The 15,166-nt window shown below is 42.5% G+C and overlaps 1 protein-coding gene across 1 annotated transcript in view; it reads right to left on the bottom strand.

Annotated features, from left to right (window-relative positions):
• LOC114219777 (serine/threonine-protein kinase MRCK alpha-like) overlaps positions 1-9,850 on the bottom strand; it is a 65,688-nt gene extending 55,838 nt beyond the window's left edge. Inside the window, exons 1-4 of the mRNA XM_088019103.1 lie at positions 9,838-9,850; positions 6,994-7,122; positions 5,475-5,540; positions 2,988-3,064 (exon numbers count right to left, since the gene is read on the bottom strand). Of these exons, the coding sequence (XP_087875229.1) occupies positions 2,988-3,064; positions 5,475-5,540; positions 6,994-7,122; positions 9,838-9,850 (285 nt within the window). The remainder of the gene's footprint in view (positions 1-2,987; positions 3,065-5,474; positions 5,541-6,993; positions 7,123-9,837) is intronic.
• Between the last annotated feature and the right edge of the window lie 5,316 nt (positions 9,851-15,166).

Below are 15,166 nucleotides of genomic sequence, written 5' to 3'. Positions count from 1 at the left end.
TCTCCGTCCCGTTCTGATTTGTCTTACAATTCACTAATTCTTCCTTCTGCTCTGTTCATTTTTCCTGCCAATTATGTCCATATAATTTTCATTTCCAGAAGATCTGTTCGATTATTTTCTGAATATGGCATGACACATTTTATTGCCTTTTCCCTGCAGTTATTTTCAAGGTTTGTCATTGGCCATATTTTACAAACTATAAGACACACTTTTTTTTTTTTAACATTTTCACATCTCTGAAATAGATATATGTATGGAAACTAATGACTTATAATTACTATCAGCCAAAAAGCAGTTATAGAGATCATTAATATGCGTACAAAATTGAAGTTAGAAATTGGTATAAAAGGAAAAAAAGCATTTGTAAGATAGATAACTATAAAGCAGGTGTTACTTTTTCTCCAGTAAAGAAAGCAGATGGGGAATAGGAGTTGCAGTTGGAGTCACCATGTGATTAAGTTTCAATAAAATATTGCATTGTCCAAGATCTGTGTGCTTCTGCACAGAACAAACAGGCAGCGGAGGAGGACCGATAAAGACAAGTAGCCCAGCGTTTTTCAGGGCTTCGCACTGCGCTCTGCAACTGGCCCTGGACATGGCATTGCTTTTGCGTTACTATCTGTCTTAGCTTCCTCTTGCTGACTCACAAATTACCCTAAGTCGGCACCCTCCAGCGGTCCGTCATCTCACAGTTTTGCACGTCAGGAGTCTGGGTGTAGCTCCTAGTCCCCTGAGGGTCTCCTAAGGCTGAAATCAAGGTGTTGGAAAGGGCTGGGGTCTCATCTGAGGCTTGGGGTCCTCTTTGTAGCTCTCAGGTTGTTGGTAGAATTCGTTTCCTTGCAGCTATCAAACTCATGGGGGCTGCATCTTCAGGGTCAACGGGAGAACGTCCCTCAGACACAAACTTCTTGTAACGAGTAATTATATTATGATTAGGGCAGGTCCAACAAGGGTAATCTCCCTTCTCATTCAAGCTCAGCTCATTCGTACCTTAACCATGGGAGTCGATAGTCTATCTTGTCACTCATCTTGCCCAGACTCAGGGGAGGGGATATTAGAGCATTTGTACAGCAGGTGGCATGGAACTTAGGGATCACTTAAGGGTCCTGCCTACGAGACTGTCCTACAAAGAATGGCCCCAGGCCATGGAGATCGTGCATGAGTCATCCCAGTTTTTGAGTATGTTTATTCCCATCATATACTCAATGACTATGGAACTCACCCCAAGTTAGAGGCATGGACCACTGGGCCCACTGAGAGACCGTCCCGGGCCAAAATGTCATTTGCCACCCAGTGTGCCATAGCTCCGTGCTGACTGGTGGACCCTGGTGGGGGAACCAGAGTGGTTCTCAGGAATTAGCGTCGACAATCTCTGATTTTGGGTGTCTCCTCTTGCCCAGGGCACAACGATTCTATAATCATCTGCAGAGCCCTGCCTCCCAGAGGTCACTGGCCCAGTCTGCAGTTCCCTTCCATACTCTGTGAACCTGCCTGTCTTCCAGGCTTCCAGGTTCTGAAACCCCAGCCCCGTCCGTATGTCTCACAAGCCCCAGAGGTGGTAGCTGCTTCTTGTAGTTCCTGCCTCGGTGTTTGCTTTTTGCCTTGTTAGTCCTCTGATGCCTGTTTTAAAATGTCTTTACTACATGGACGAACCCGGAGGACATGTGAAATATAATAAGCCCATCACAGAATGATTCCACTTACATGAGGCATCTAAAATAGTCACACTCACAGAAGCAGAGAGTAGGATGTGGTTGCCAGGGGAAACGGGGAGATGTCAGTCAACGGCATAAAGTTTCAGTTATGCAAGATGAATAAGTTTTAGAGATTTGCTGCCCAACACTGTGCCTATACCTAACAATATTGTATTGTGCACCTAAAAATTGTGAAGAGGGTTTATCTCGTGTTTACTGTTCTTACCACAACAATGAAAAAGAGGCATAAGAAAGCTTCTGGAGGTAATGGGTACGTCTGTTACCTTGATTGTGGTTTCACAGTTGTGTGTGTCAGATTGTATACATGAAATATGTACATCGATTGTATATCAGTTGCACCTAAATAAAGCTGTTTAAAATTAATAAAATAAAATGTCTCTATTAAAATAACTGATACATGGGGCGCCTGGCTGGCTCAGTGGGTTAAACCTCCACCTCTTGATTTCGGCTCAGGTCATGATCTCAGGGTCATGAGATTGAGCCCTGAGTTGGGCTCCGCGCTGGGTGGAGTCTGCTTAAGATTCTCTCTCTCTCTGCCTCTGCCCCTCCCCACTGCCTGTGCACGTATGCTCTCCCTCTCTCTTTCTCTCTCAAGTAAATAAATCTTAAAATAAAATAAAATACAATAAAATAACTGCTACAGCTCCTGTTTTCCTGACTGCAGCCAGACACATATCCAGAGTTTCTCAACAATAGAATGGGGAAGCAAACTCCACCATGTTCATATAATGGACCACTACACAGAGCGAGCTGAATATACTATGCCCCATGTGAATGACACTCACAAACGCAACACTGTTGTATAACAGCATGGTTCCACTATGTGCATTTTAAAGTAGAATCCTCTGTGGAGTGTGAACACATAACAAAAGGTGCGGGGGCCGATACCCTGAGCAGCAGCCCCCACAGAGAGGGAGAACTTGCTACCCAGCGGCGAGCGTCCCCGGAGTGTCAGCCAAGCTTCCGTGCGCACCTGAGTGCCGGTCACACAGCTGTCTGATGCACTTCTCGGTTTGTGTGTCATAGTTCACCATGTAAAATGTTTTGTCCGTTATTTTAATCAAATGACTAAAATGACTTTACATCTTACGTAAACTTGTAGCCTAATTTCACACCACACCCGTGTCTTTCCCCTGTGCTTGCGTCAAGCCTTTGGGCCTCTCACCTGGAAGGGTGTCACAATGGTTTTAGTGCAAGAGGAAAGTACGATTTTGAGAACATCAGTAACTTCTGAGGAGCCTGCAAAACATACTCCAGGAGCTTCGCACTTACCTCACACTGAGCTGTAGCACCGGTGGCGGTGTCACAGAGAGCCACAGAGGATGACCTTGGGTCTTCTGGCACTATCCCTGGAAGACAAGGGCAAACTTGCTTTAAGCCAGAAAACTAAAACTAATGTTCATGCTTTTTTGGTCTTAATCTATTTAAAATTTTTCTCAGCCTATATTCTTCAGAGATGATCTGAGTTCTCATGTATACATATTTAAATCAAAACGTTTCTATTTATTCGTATAAATTAAACAAATTTACTATATCTTAGAACTCTGCATCTCAAATGAAACAATTTTTAGCAAATCCATGGTAAAATTATGAGGAAAGTACAGAAATAAATTAAGTTTTCACAAATTTAATTCCTGTGTGTCACATCTTTGCTTTCTTTTTCTTTTAAATGTAAAAGTATTACATTTAAATGAAACTTAACACATTTTGGGACGACCCGAGGGGATTTCAGAAACATGGTCAGGCGAATGATGGCTGCTTTTTCAGTACCAGCTCCCCCCGCCAGGAATCCATTTCACATCACCACCCCCCCCCCCCCGCCCCATACGCAGTGTGCACGTCTTAACCTACATTATCTGTAGTAAGAACATAGGCAGGTCTAGAACAAATATTAGTTATACTTAAAACTTCTATCAAAGTATCAAGATATGATTTATTTAGACAGAAAACACTATCCAACTATGGGTTTTTTTTCCTCAAGTTTTTTTTTTTCTTCTTCTTTTTTTAAGTAGGCTCTATACCCAACGTGGGGGTTGAACTCACAACCCTGAGGTCAAGAGTCACATGGTCTACCGACTGAGCCAGCCAGGCGCCCCTCCCCAAAGAAATTTTAAAGAAATTCTATACTTTATCATCTACCAGTTGTACTAATTTTAAATATACTGTATTCAAAGTGAAGTCTTGAAGTATGATTATAATTCCATTTAAATATCAGAGATGGAAAAGCACAGATTGAGACTCTAGGAAGCATACTTTAGCAAGTGACATTGCTAGAAGTTTTTCAGCTATAAGTCCTTAACATGATCGCTTAATAGTCAAATAAGGAAATGTGTTCAGAAGTGTCACAGAACACTGAACAAAGATTTTATTGCTCTGCAGCATTCAGACACAAAATAATGGTAAAAATAAAACTCGAGCTTAAAATGTTAACTTCACAAAGCATGATGATAATATATGGCCTTTCTTTTTTAGGTTCCTTCTTAAAAATGTCAAGCCCATCAGGACTCCCAGCAATTGATGTTTTGGCACCCAACATACCCCATCCAGTGGTGTTCTGCAGAGGGCAAGACCGTGGCCTTGACTTCGCTGGAGCAGCCGCCCCTGGGCCACCACCACCCGAGTGCTCCGCATCTTTTATCCCATGTTCAGTGCCTCCTTAAATCGCTCTTGAATTAGAACCTATCCTGGTTCTCATCCTCACAAGGGCCCTCGAGTTCTCTTTAACTATTTCATCTACTGTCCACAAAAAAGCCAAGCCACAGATATTTATTGAACAGTCACTGCTTTCCAGAGTTTGTCTATCTCAGGTTCCTTATTAGCCTGCTCCCTGCCCTCCAGAATATTCGTCAGCTTGTGCAAGCCCCCCGTGATCCAGGCTAGTGAGCCACAGAACCATGCAGTGAACAGAAAGGAGAGCTCGGACACATGGAAGGTCCTCTAACTGATTTGTGTAAGAAATGGCCTCTGTTCAGAACATGGAATAGCCCTTCATTTAAAGGTAACATTCACTGCTTACTTTTATTAAATTCTCATATCAGTAATACTGTCACAGGGGAAGAAAATTTAACGAATTCATGTATTAAAGAGTGTGACAATTCTTAGCTTCCTGATTCATGGGAAAATGTCCAGGAAATCTTAATGGGGAAAAAAGGGGGGGGGGTAATAAATTGCTGAAAATGGCCTAAAGCAGGTACTCCAAGAACCAAAAAGTGGAGGAAGATGACTAGTATCCTGATGCGAGTCTGAGTGAGTCTCCCTGGTGTCTCCCCAGACGCACATTGCTTCCCCACGCGGCCTCACACAGCTTGGAACACGCGGACACGCGTTGCCCCAGCCCTACCCAGCCTGACCCATAGCGGACTGGCAGACGGCCAGAGTGGCCTCGCCTCAGGTTGTGGGAAGTGTCTGGTGCAAAACAAAAATGTATCGATGACAAAAACATTTTTATGAACTATTTCATGGTACTGAAAAAGGTAGTTCCACTTAAAGCTTTTACTGTGATAGAAAAATCTCTACACTGTATTAAATTGGACCAAACAAAATGGCTCTCTCAACATTTTATCAAGAGTAGACACACACACACACACACACACACACACACACACACACACACACTAACCTGGTATTTCAGGCTGCCATTCTCCCACCTGAGCAGTGAGCTGGCTCTCACATGGCCACAGGGACCCATGGGGGGGGGGGCAATAGGTCCTGACCTAGGCAACAACTAGCCCCATACCCTTTTAGATCTGAGCTCCTCACCCTCATTCAGGTGTTCAATTTCTAACCACACGTCGGATTGGTACTTCTCTTTGGCTTTCATTTTACTAAAAGAGGCAGAAAGAAGGGAAGATGTCATTAAGCGCTAAGTGCTGGAGACTGACCTACAATTGGCGCCTATATAACTGGAGTGTGGGGATAATTCAGTAAGGACCCTCAGTCAGTCCAATTTTGTGTTTAAAAACATTACAAATAAAAGAGATTTGACAATTGCATCGGGGTTGTTTAATAGGGAACCAAAATAATGGAGCAAATAATGAATAATGAATGTATATATACAATGGAACAAAAAAATGAATATATCTATATATATACACACACACCATTTTCCATCTGATTCACATGCCTGCTTTTGAGCAAAGGTATGAATTGAGATGCCTTGGGCCTAAGTTGAAATACCACATTTATTCTGAAATAAATAAATAAATACCAATAAGAGATGTTATTGATAGTTCTGTATACTGTCTCATTCTCATACTGAGAAATGCCTTTTCCTTTTCACCTTTAAATAAAGGATACTGGTCTTATTATAACTGAATCATTTGTAACATATGAAGCTTGTGGCTTTCAGTAATTCACCTTCTTGCACTGAAGTTGATCCAGACGTTGAGGACTATAGTCAAGTGCATAAGGCTTTAGGCACAAACGTGGCCCTCAGAGGCTTGTCTTTCTTCCCATCTCATTCAGTGATTCTTTTAGAACACGTTTATGTAGGAAGCAGATGTCATATTTATATTTTTACCTGGGTTGAATTTGGGATTTTTTTTTTCCTTTTACTCTGCACTGTTAACACCATCTCATCTACACTGATGTATCATTAGCTACGATTATTGTCTATTTGTATAATTATTGTATTGTCATTCACCTTGTTGGGGTTTTATTTGCCCTATGTTTGCGTTAAGAAGGGAACAAAATTCTCTAGTAACCAGCAGAAGGGAACAAAATTCTCCACTAACCAGAAAGGGGAGAGGTACCTTTTAAAACATACACATATTGCAGTAGACAAGATAAATTATAAGCTATAATTTAAAATATGTGGAAACCAACATCAGTGGACCCTTCAGAAATTAAAGATCTATGGGAAAGAGGCAACAATTTTTAGTTTCCCTCATTCTATTTTCATTAACAGGTGTTCTTCTACCCATACAGGGTATTGCTTACAAGAGGATTTGGGTGCTTGTGAATCAGGAACTTTTACAAATAAGAAGGAAAAAACAACAGAAACCTCATTCACAAATGTATCAGTTTTCAGAAGCATTCATAGCATTTTATGGAGATGCTGGAATCAATGAAAGCCTGTTAAAAGTACATATGTTAAATGTACCTAATTGTTTTCAGATGTTTCATAACTTCCCATCTCATAAAAGAAATCTTTTTTTTTTTTTTTTTTTTGGAAAACTGAACTTCGTGTCATAGGAAGAGACTGAAAAATGTCAGCGCACCGTGAATACTTTGCAACCAGACTCTCTGTCGTTCGGAGAATGGCGCAGTCAGGCTTCCCAGTCTGCAGTGCAGGCAGCAGCCTCTGGGAGCACCTGTCCAAAAGCTCGCTCTCTGTCCAGAGCCGACTCCAGCTGAAGCATGGCCGACACTCCCAGTGTATCAAATCGCTCCATCGCCCTGGCGTCTTCTACAAAATCAGTTAAGTAGGTTTTCATTTGTCTTCTATTTACGATGTTTTAAATCACATCCAGAAAAATTTAGGAGGTGCTTAGGACTTTTATTCTTCTTGAATAGTAAACAGGAAAATTGCTTGTTAAAATCCATTACTTTTTATTAAGTTTGGACATAGTATTAAAGAGTCATACGAAGAGTCTCATTTTCATACTTACACCATGATAGCTGTCCTCCCACCCCCACCCCCCGCTGCTGCTGACAAAGAGCCGGGCAGATTTCTTAGGAAAAGGCTTCTTGTGAGTTGAGACCTATATATATTGACATAGTTCAGCAACTTCATCATCATGGTTTCCAGCTTCTGTCTTTTTCACCCCGTGAGCCTTGCTGGTCTGTGAATGACACCCACCCTTGCTCCTGTAACCGAGTGGGAATTTCTTCAAGACTCCACTTCTTTGGTTATCTCTAAGGTCAAGCCCTGAGTATCCTTTTCATCCCTGATGCTAGAATGTAGGAAGTAAAAGATATGAAATGCTAATGTGGAAAAAGAAAATCAACGTAAATAAGGGACACATGACAGTAAATCATAACATAAGACTACTGAAGGAGTCCTAAAGAATTTTTTTTACTACCAGCGAAAAACAGTAAAAACCTAGAGCTGCTACCAATGCAAATGTAGAGCCCTGGGTTTTGACAAGGCTCCTAGGAAGTGCAGTGGCCGCATTAACTTAAGACACACTGGGCCGGAGCAGCCTACTTCCTGGACTCAGATCGTGCACCTGGTTGGAGAAACCATTCCTTCTTTCAAGGCAAAGACAATTTTACAGACCTGATTAAGAAAGGGCACGATTCCAAACATTTTATTCTTAGAGATTAACTTAAATATTGGCATGAGGCATTGAAATTCTACAGTCCACCCATCTGTAGACCAGGCGACCACAGAGCAGTACGTACGGTGCACCCACCACTGAATAATATCACAGTATTAGGCCTCTGTTCCCAGAAAGATCATCCCATCACCCCCACAGCAAGTAGTGAGGCTGGCACATGACAACCCAGGTGTGAAAGAAACGAAAGACACGTTTGCACATGCAGAGAGAGAAGGTTTACCACACACACACTTTTCTGAAATTCCTCCAGGATGCTTGCTGGTGCAAAACAAAATCTGACTTCAGGAAAGGAGACAAAGGACCAAAGAAGAGTGGCAGCCTAACTAGTCACTTACAATTAAGTCTAAAATACTGTCAGTGAGTAATTATCTGCCTCTGATGCCCCGGGTCATTCCAGCGCTGGGACTGGAGTGGAGCAGACAGGTGGAGTGCAGGCCGCTCTCAGCATCTCCCACACCCTGTGATTTCCGGGAAGCTGGCAATCCCCACAGATCACTGCTTCTGGATCCCAGCCAACACCCACCGGGAAATAGGCGCCTTCCTCGAGGCCCTTGGAGAAGATGTGCCCTATAGAAACCAGCTACACAATTCTGAATATTTTTATTGCTAATGAGAACAAGAGCATCTTGTATCCTTACCACAGAGGAAATGTCACAGATTCTCATATCACTGAACTTGATGTGCTTGGAGAATTTATTTCTTCAAATCTGATCTAGAGAGACTTTGTTGGGCTCAACGACGATGCTTTTATATTACATGTAACTATATTGGAACTTGTTAAAACAAGGCTGCATCTCAGATATACTTAACACGGGATACATGATATGAAAGGCTTTTAGGAGAAAAAAATATTTCTTTCCTGTGCGTTAATAATCAGAGAAGCAAACCAGGCACAACACATGACCAAATCCTTATGGGAAATAAAAGGAAATAAGTGCCCATGAACAAATCACAATTAAAAGAGGTTAGACAATTCAGACACAAACCAAGATCTGTGCAGGGAAGAAACATAGCAGCGAAAATCGTAAGGCATTAGGCCACGTGGTCCTGAGCACCCACTGGGTCTAGCTCCAAGGAGTTAGAGCCTAGATGTAGTACAAAACATCTCTGAACTGAAACCATGAAATGGGGTATTGGTGCACATATGATGGGCATTACTATTAGAAGCATCCAAGATATAGAATATATATGTATATCTTCTGATCTTCTGATGCCTGAACATTTTGGGCACACACCTTTTACTATGTATTGTTAAATACAGCCCGGAAAACAGTTAGACAGAAATTGTAATTAATTTTAATCCTCATTCAAAACCTTAGACTTGGTGACTCAGGAAAGTGAACTGAAGAATGTTTAGGAATTATAAATTCGGTAAATTTCCAAATTCATTAATTTCATGACGTATTTTAAACCTAGGCTTACCAGCATTGCCGAGCACCATTTCCTGTTGCAATTTGTAAGAGAAACAAATAGAAATGTATCTTAGGGGCGCCTGGGTGGCTCAGTCGTTAAGCATCTGCCTTCGGCTCAGGTCATGATTCCAGGGTCCTGGGATCGAGCCCCGCATCAGGCTCCCTGCTTTGCAGGAAGCCTGCTTCTCCCTCTCCCATTCCCCCTGCTTGTGTTCCCTCTCTCGCTGTGTCTCTCTCTGTCAAATAAATAAGTAAAATCTTAAAAAAAAAAAAAAAGAAATGATCTTAAAAAGAGAAATACACATTTTAAAACAGAAGCCCTGATTCTCAACTGAGAACAGACACTATTAATTAGATATATAGGAAAGTGTGCTTAGGTTACAGTTGGTGAATTAACAGGGAAAGAACTACAGCCGTGGGCCCACGTACCTTTCTGAGGCATTCCGCAGGGGCCTCTAACCTCTCATCCTGCAGGAGGAGGGAGTTCTCTCTTTGCTCATAGTGATGTGAACACTCCCAGGGTTTCCCTGCTGGAGCTCTTGCCGGACCAGGAAAGCCTAATTGCTGGCCCTCCAACAGCCCAAAGGAGGCACTGGCTACTGGCCAACTGATGCTCCCTGGGGGTTCCGAGGCCGCCTCCTGCCCAAGCATCAGTTACCGGTGACGGCTCGGCCGTGCAGACTGGACGGGCACCCATGTGTTACGGTCCAGCCCGGGGGGAAGGAGCTCATCCTTCCCTGGGTGGTAGGGTGGGAGAAAGCAGGAGGGCACTCGGGAGATGACATAGTGATACCGGATACTGTTCGACACAGACTTTGAATTATAAATGTTCAGATACATATGTATATGAAGATGCATATCCAGATAGAGGTCCATATGTATGAAGATGTATGTATTTGAATATGTGTGTATAGACAGGATAATAGGAATCATAAGTTTCTTATAAGTGTTTTGTTTTCCTGTGAGATTTTCTTTTGGTAACCTTTAATTCTGACATAGTTTCAAAGTTCCAGAAAAGTATAAGAATAGACAAAGAGCTCCTATAAATTCTTTATCAAATTGACCATTTTAAACATTTTGCCCCATTTGCTTTATATCTCTCTCTCTGTATATGTAATATGTACATGTTTTTTCTGAACCATTTGAAAATAAGGTGCAGACACTAAATACTTAAGAATAAGGACACCTCTGGGGTGCCTGGGTGGCTATCAGTTAAGTGGCCAACTCCTGGTTTAGGTTCAGGTCATGATCTCAGGGTCATGGGATCAAGCCCCATGCTGGGCTTTGTGCTCATGGGGAGTCTGCTTCAAGATTCTCTCTCCTTCTCTCTCTGCCCCTCTGCTCACTCATGTACTCCCTCTCTGTCTCTAAAATTAATAATCTTCAAAAAAAAAAAAGTCAGGACACCTCCTGCGTAACCACAATACCAGGATAAAAACCCAGGAGTTCAGCATTGACACACCATTGATTAAATTACTGACAAAGAGGGGGAAATGACATTTTACTTTCAAAGGAATAACAGTAAGATTTTTCACAAAAGTTATGAAATTGAGAAAATAAATAATGGAACAGTATCTTTGAAGTGCTTAGTGAAAAATAACTGCCAGTTGATAATTGTACACCCAGTATGGGATAGACTTCCAATATGGAGGTGGTTCTACTGGGGGTCAGTGTAGAGCGTGATGACTGTGGCCAGCACTGCTGGATGGTAATGTGAAAGTTGTGAAGAGAGCAGATCCCAAGACCTGTCATCACAAGGAAGAAACATCTCCCACCCGTCTGAGGTGATGGGTGTTAACTAGACTGACTGTGGCCATCATTCATCATTTCACCCCACCTGTAAGTCAGCTCCTCGTGCTCTATACCTGAGGTTTCGACAGTGCTCTCGGTCAGTTGTTTCTCAGTAAAACAGGGAACCAATCAAAGGTGGTTCAAATGTTTCACACACACAAACAAAAAATCAAAGAATGTATTTCCACAGATCCACACTGAAAGAAATGCTAAAGGGAAGTTTTGAGTCATAAGGGAAAGAATTACAGATGGGAATATGGTAATTTAATGCAGGAAAGAAGAAAAGCAGAAAGGTTAATACGTGGGTAAATCTATGTAAACACCGACTATTTAAATGGGAAAACTAATATGGCTTTAAAATACATGTGGAAGTAAAATAAATGACAGTCCAGGAGAGGCAGAAAGGGGCTAAATGGAGTTAGTGTGTCAAGGTCCTCACACTGTTAGTAAATTCTAAAATTCATACAGATTATGAATCCAAATGTGAAATGTAAAACAACGAAACATTTAAAAGAAAAATCATGAAATTATTATGACAAACAAGGTAGGCAGCGTTTCCCGAATTAAGACACAAAAAGTACCAATTATAAAGGAAAAAATGGCCATGTTAAAATTAAGAATTGCCGTTCATCCTAAGACACCAGCAAGAGAGCGAAGAGGGAAGCCTCAGAGTAGGAGAGATTAGTAACTGATGTATCTGTTGAAGTTCGCATACCTGATGTGTGTAATACGCTCTATGATTTATATGCACCTATGTCAGTTATATGCATTTTATATATAATACAAATTATGCATGCGTGTGTGTGTGTAGAGTCAATGGAAAAATGTAGGCAACACAACACAACACCAACTTTATACTCAGAGAAAGGCAAATTAAAACCAGTGTGATACTACTAGAAAACCACCAAAATGGCTAAAATTAAAAAGACAAAACGTGCCAAGAGTTGGCAAAGATATGGAAGAACGGGAAGTTTCACAGATTGCTAGTGGGAGTGTAAATAAAACTACTTAGGCACACTCTTTAGCAGAATCTTCTGAAGCCAAACATATGCATAGCTTGTGACGCAGCAGTGCCGTCTCTTGGAACACAATATAAATATCTAGGTATGGAGACAAAACCTGGACGCAAATGTTTACAGCAAATTCTTTCATAATAGCCAAAAACTAAAAGCAATCGGACATCCATCAAAAGTAGGAAACATTTTTATAAGTATGATACATTCAAATGAGAAACAACAGCAAAGAAAAAGAGAAAATGTGACTACTCATGGGCAAATCTCTGAGATATTTGGGAAATGCAAATTAAATTACAATGAGATACAAGTCCCCATCCAGTAGAGCGGCTTAAATCTTTGTAAATGTCTGGCCAGCATACAGGGTAACTGAAAATCTCACACACTGTTGGTGGGAATGTAAAATAACACGGCCGCTCTGGAAAATAGCTTGGCACGTTCAAGAAGTTAAGTACATACACACACTATTTGACCCATCGATTCCCAATTCTGTGTATTCAGTCTGGGCCAGTGAAAGCCGTGACACAAAACCTGTATACAAATGTTTATAGCAGCTCTCTTTTGATAAATCATTGTAATCACATTGTGATCATTAATCACATATTTGATAAAGCTTGAGGACATTACACTGAGTGCATTCTCAAAATGTTACATAGTATATGATTCCACTTTTTAGATTTTAGCTATTTATTAGAGAGAGAGAGAGAGAGAGTAGGGTGGGGGGCAGAGGGAGAGGGAGAGAGAGACTCTCAAACAGATTCCATGCTGAGCATGGAGACTGACACAGGGCTCGATCCCATGACCCTGAGATCATGACCTGAGCCGAAATCCCAAGAGTCGGATGCTTAACTGACTGAGCCACCCAGGCACCTCTGTATGATTCCATTTGACAGTAATCTGTGCATGTGTTAGGACTCACACAACTGTATACCCAAAAGAATATTGACTTATTGTTGGTAAGATTTTTATTTTTTTAAGATATATTTATTTATTTTAGAGAGAGCGTGCACAAGCAGGGGGGAGGGGCAGAGAGAGAGAGAGAGAGAGAGAGAGAGATGGAGAAGCAGGCTCCCTGCTAAGCATGGAGCCCGATGCAGGGCTGGAATTCACGAACCTGAGATCATGATCTGAGCTGAAATCGAGTCGGACACTTAACTGACTGAGCCACCCAGGCACCCCTTGTCTGTAAAATTTTTAAATAATAAAAATTAACACTGCAACTTAAGTTGTACCCAAGAAACCCAAGAATTCTTCAAAGACCCTTCATTTGATGTGTGTCTTGTTCTGGTGCTTCTCTGTATTCTTAAAACTTCTTTTTCCCTGCAGTTGTGGGTAACCTTGGAATCATTCTCCATTTGATTCATTTCTGGCTCAATGAACTGATCTCCTTTTTGGCCACTAAAGGAGAAAAAATTCTTGTTTGGGGGTTTCCTTTAGCCTTGTCCAAGTATCCTCCATTTTGACTGTTCTGAGAGATCACCAAATACAAGAAAGGAAAGGAGAAAGGGGAAACACACTAGCCCACCATATTTTAAGCAACTATCATCAAATCTACAGAAGGGCCAGCCCCATGGCAAAGGTGCTCCATTCCCTCAGGGCCTTCTACTGCACCTGTGCCAGAAGGTCTGAGGTGATTGCACTCTATCCAAGGGGGGGCTTGCTTCTCCTGGGCGGGCAGGGAATGAAGGAGGTAGAACAGCAAGGGACAGGCCCTGTCAGAAGAATTTTTCAGCCACGCTCATTCAGTTTTCCGCTCACTTTGAGTAATAATCAGATATTCTGCTGGTGAGATTTCTTTCCCTGAATGATTTCACGGAAAGAGCCACCACCCACCCCTCCTGAGACAAGCAGACAAAGAGGCAAGTGTGTGTCCACACACCTGACCTGGAGGCTGAGCACCTGCCTCCCTCATTCATGTCTGAGATGACTGAGAGTAATGGCATCTGATCCTAACTCCTTCTTTCTCATCTGGGACTCAGAGAGGGGACCCACGTCTAAGAGAAACATCACCAAGTAGGAAGCATCAAAAAGCAGACACACAGACTTCACCAGACTTTCATTCCCTCCCTTGTAATTCATATAATTTGTCTCCTGGGAAGAGAATAGTCCAGCCTTGTGGTCTCCCCAAGTGACAGCTTATCAAATCTACCTTTTCTGTGATGAAGGAAGGATTGTTACAGCACAAATGGCCAAAAGTTCTGTCCTGCAAAGTGGTGTTTTCCATGGGTCTGCTACATACCAGGCAGGCTTGCGTTTCTGTAACAGAATCCCAAACCAATGTCATTGGAGCATCTGCCGCATTCTACTACAGCCCTGGCCTCTGGCCTCCAGTCCCCAGCACCCCCACAGGCCCTGATGCTCATACCCGTCCAGTCTTTCCTCCTCCTGTAGCCTTGTCCCAGCCCACCCATGTGCCTTTGTCTGTCCCCTTCCATTTTGTTTGCCCCTCTTCACCCTAGTGTTCTGCAGCCTTTCCTCACCCTGGCCTTCTGGTCCCTGCCACTCCTCCCCATCCCCCCTGCTCCCTTTTCACAGAGTTTTCCATCAGTCCTTTCTCTTCTGAACAGTTCTTTTCTGTTCCTCTGGTCCCTGCTACTCACCTGTTCGTCAATGAAAGAGCATTTATTGAGAGAGATAATAACAAGTGTTGGCGAGGACGTGGAGAAACTGGGACACTTCTGCACTGCTGGTGGGAATGCACCTGGCAGCAGTCGCTGTAGAAAAGGGCCTGGCAGGAGAGGTCTCTGGGAAGACGAGGGGGTACGAGGCACCAGGAGTCTGTGTCCCCACCCAGATGACAGTTGCACTGGCAGAATCTGTCTGATGTAACTATTTTGGAAATCTGGTGTCTATTGAAGGGTTGCAACTTCCAGGAGAAGACTTGGGTGGTAAATTGCGTTCAATTTTGAGCAATTTTGGCTCTTAACACAGTAGCAGCTACCCCTTCCCCACCC

The sequence above is a fragment of the Eumetopias jubatus genome, unplaced genomic scaffold (genome assembly GCF_037043125.1).
Source record: "Eumetopias jubatus isolate StellerSeaLion01/CBP00866 unplaced genomic scaffold, mEumJub1_p1.0 scaffold_15, whole genome shotgun sequence".
NCBI classification, from domain to species: Eukaryota; Metazoa; Chordata; class Mammalia; order Carnivora; family Otariidae; genus Eumetopias; species Eumetopias jubatus.
This window is presented reverse-complemented; position numbering and strand designations above follow the sequence as displayed.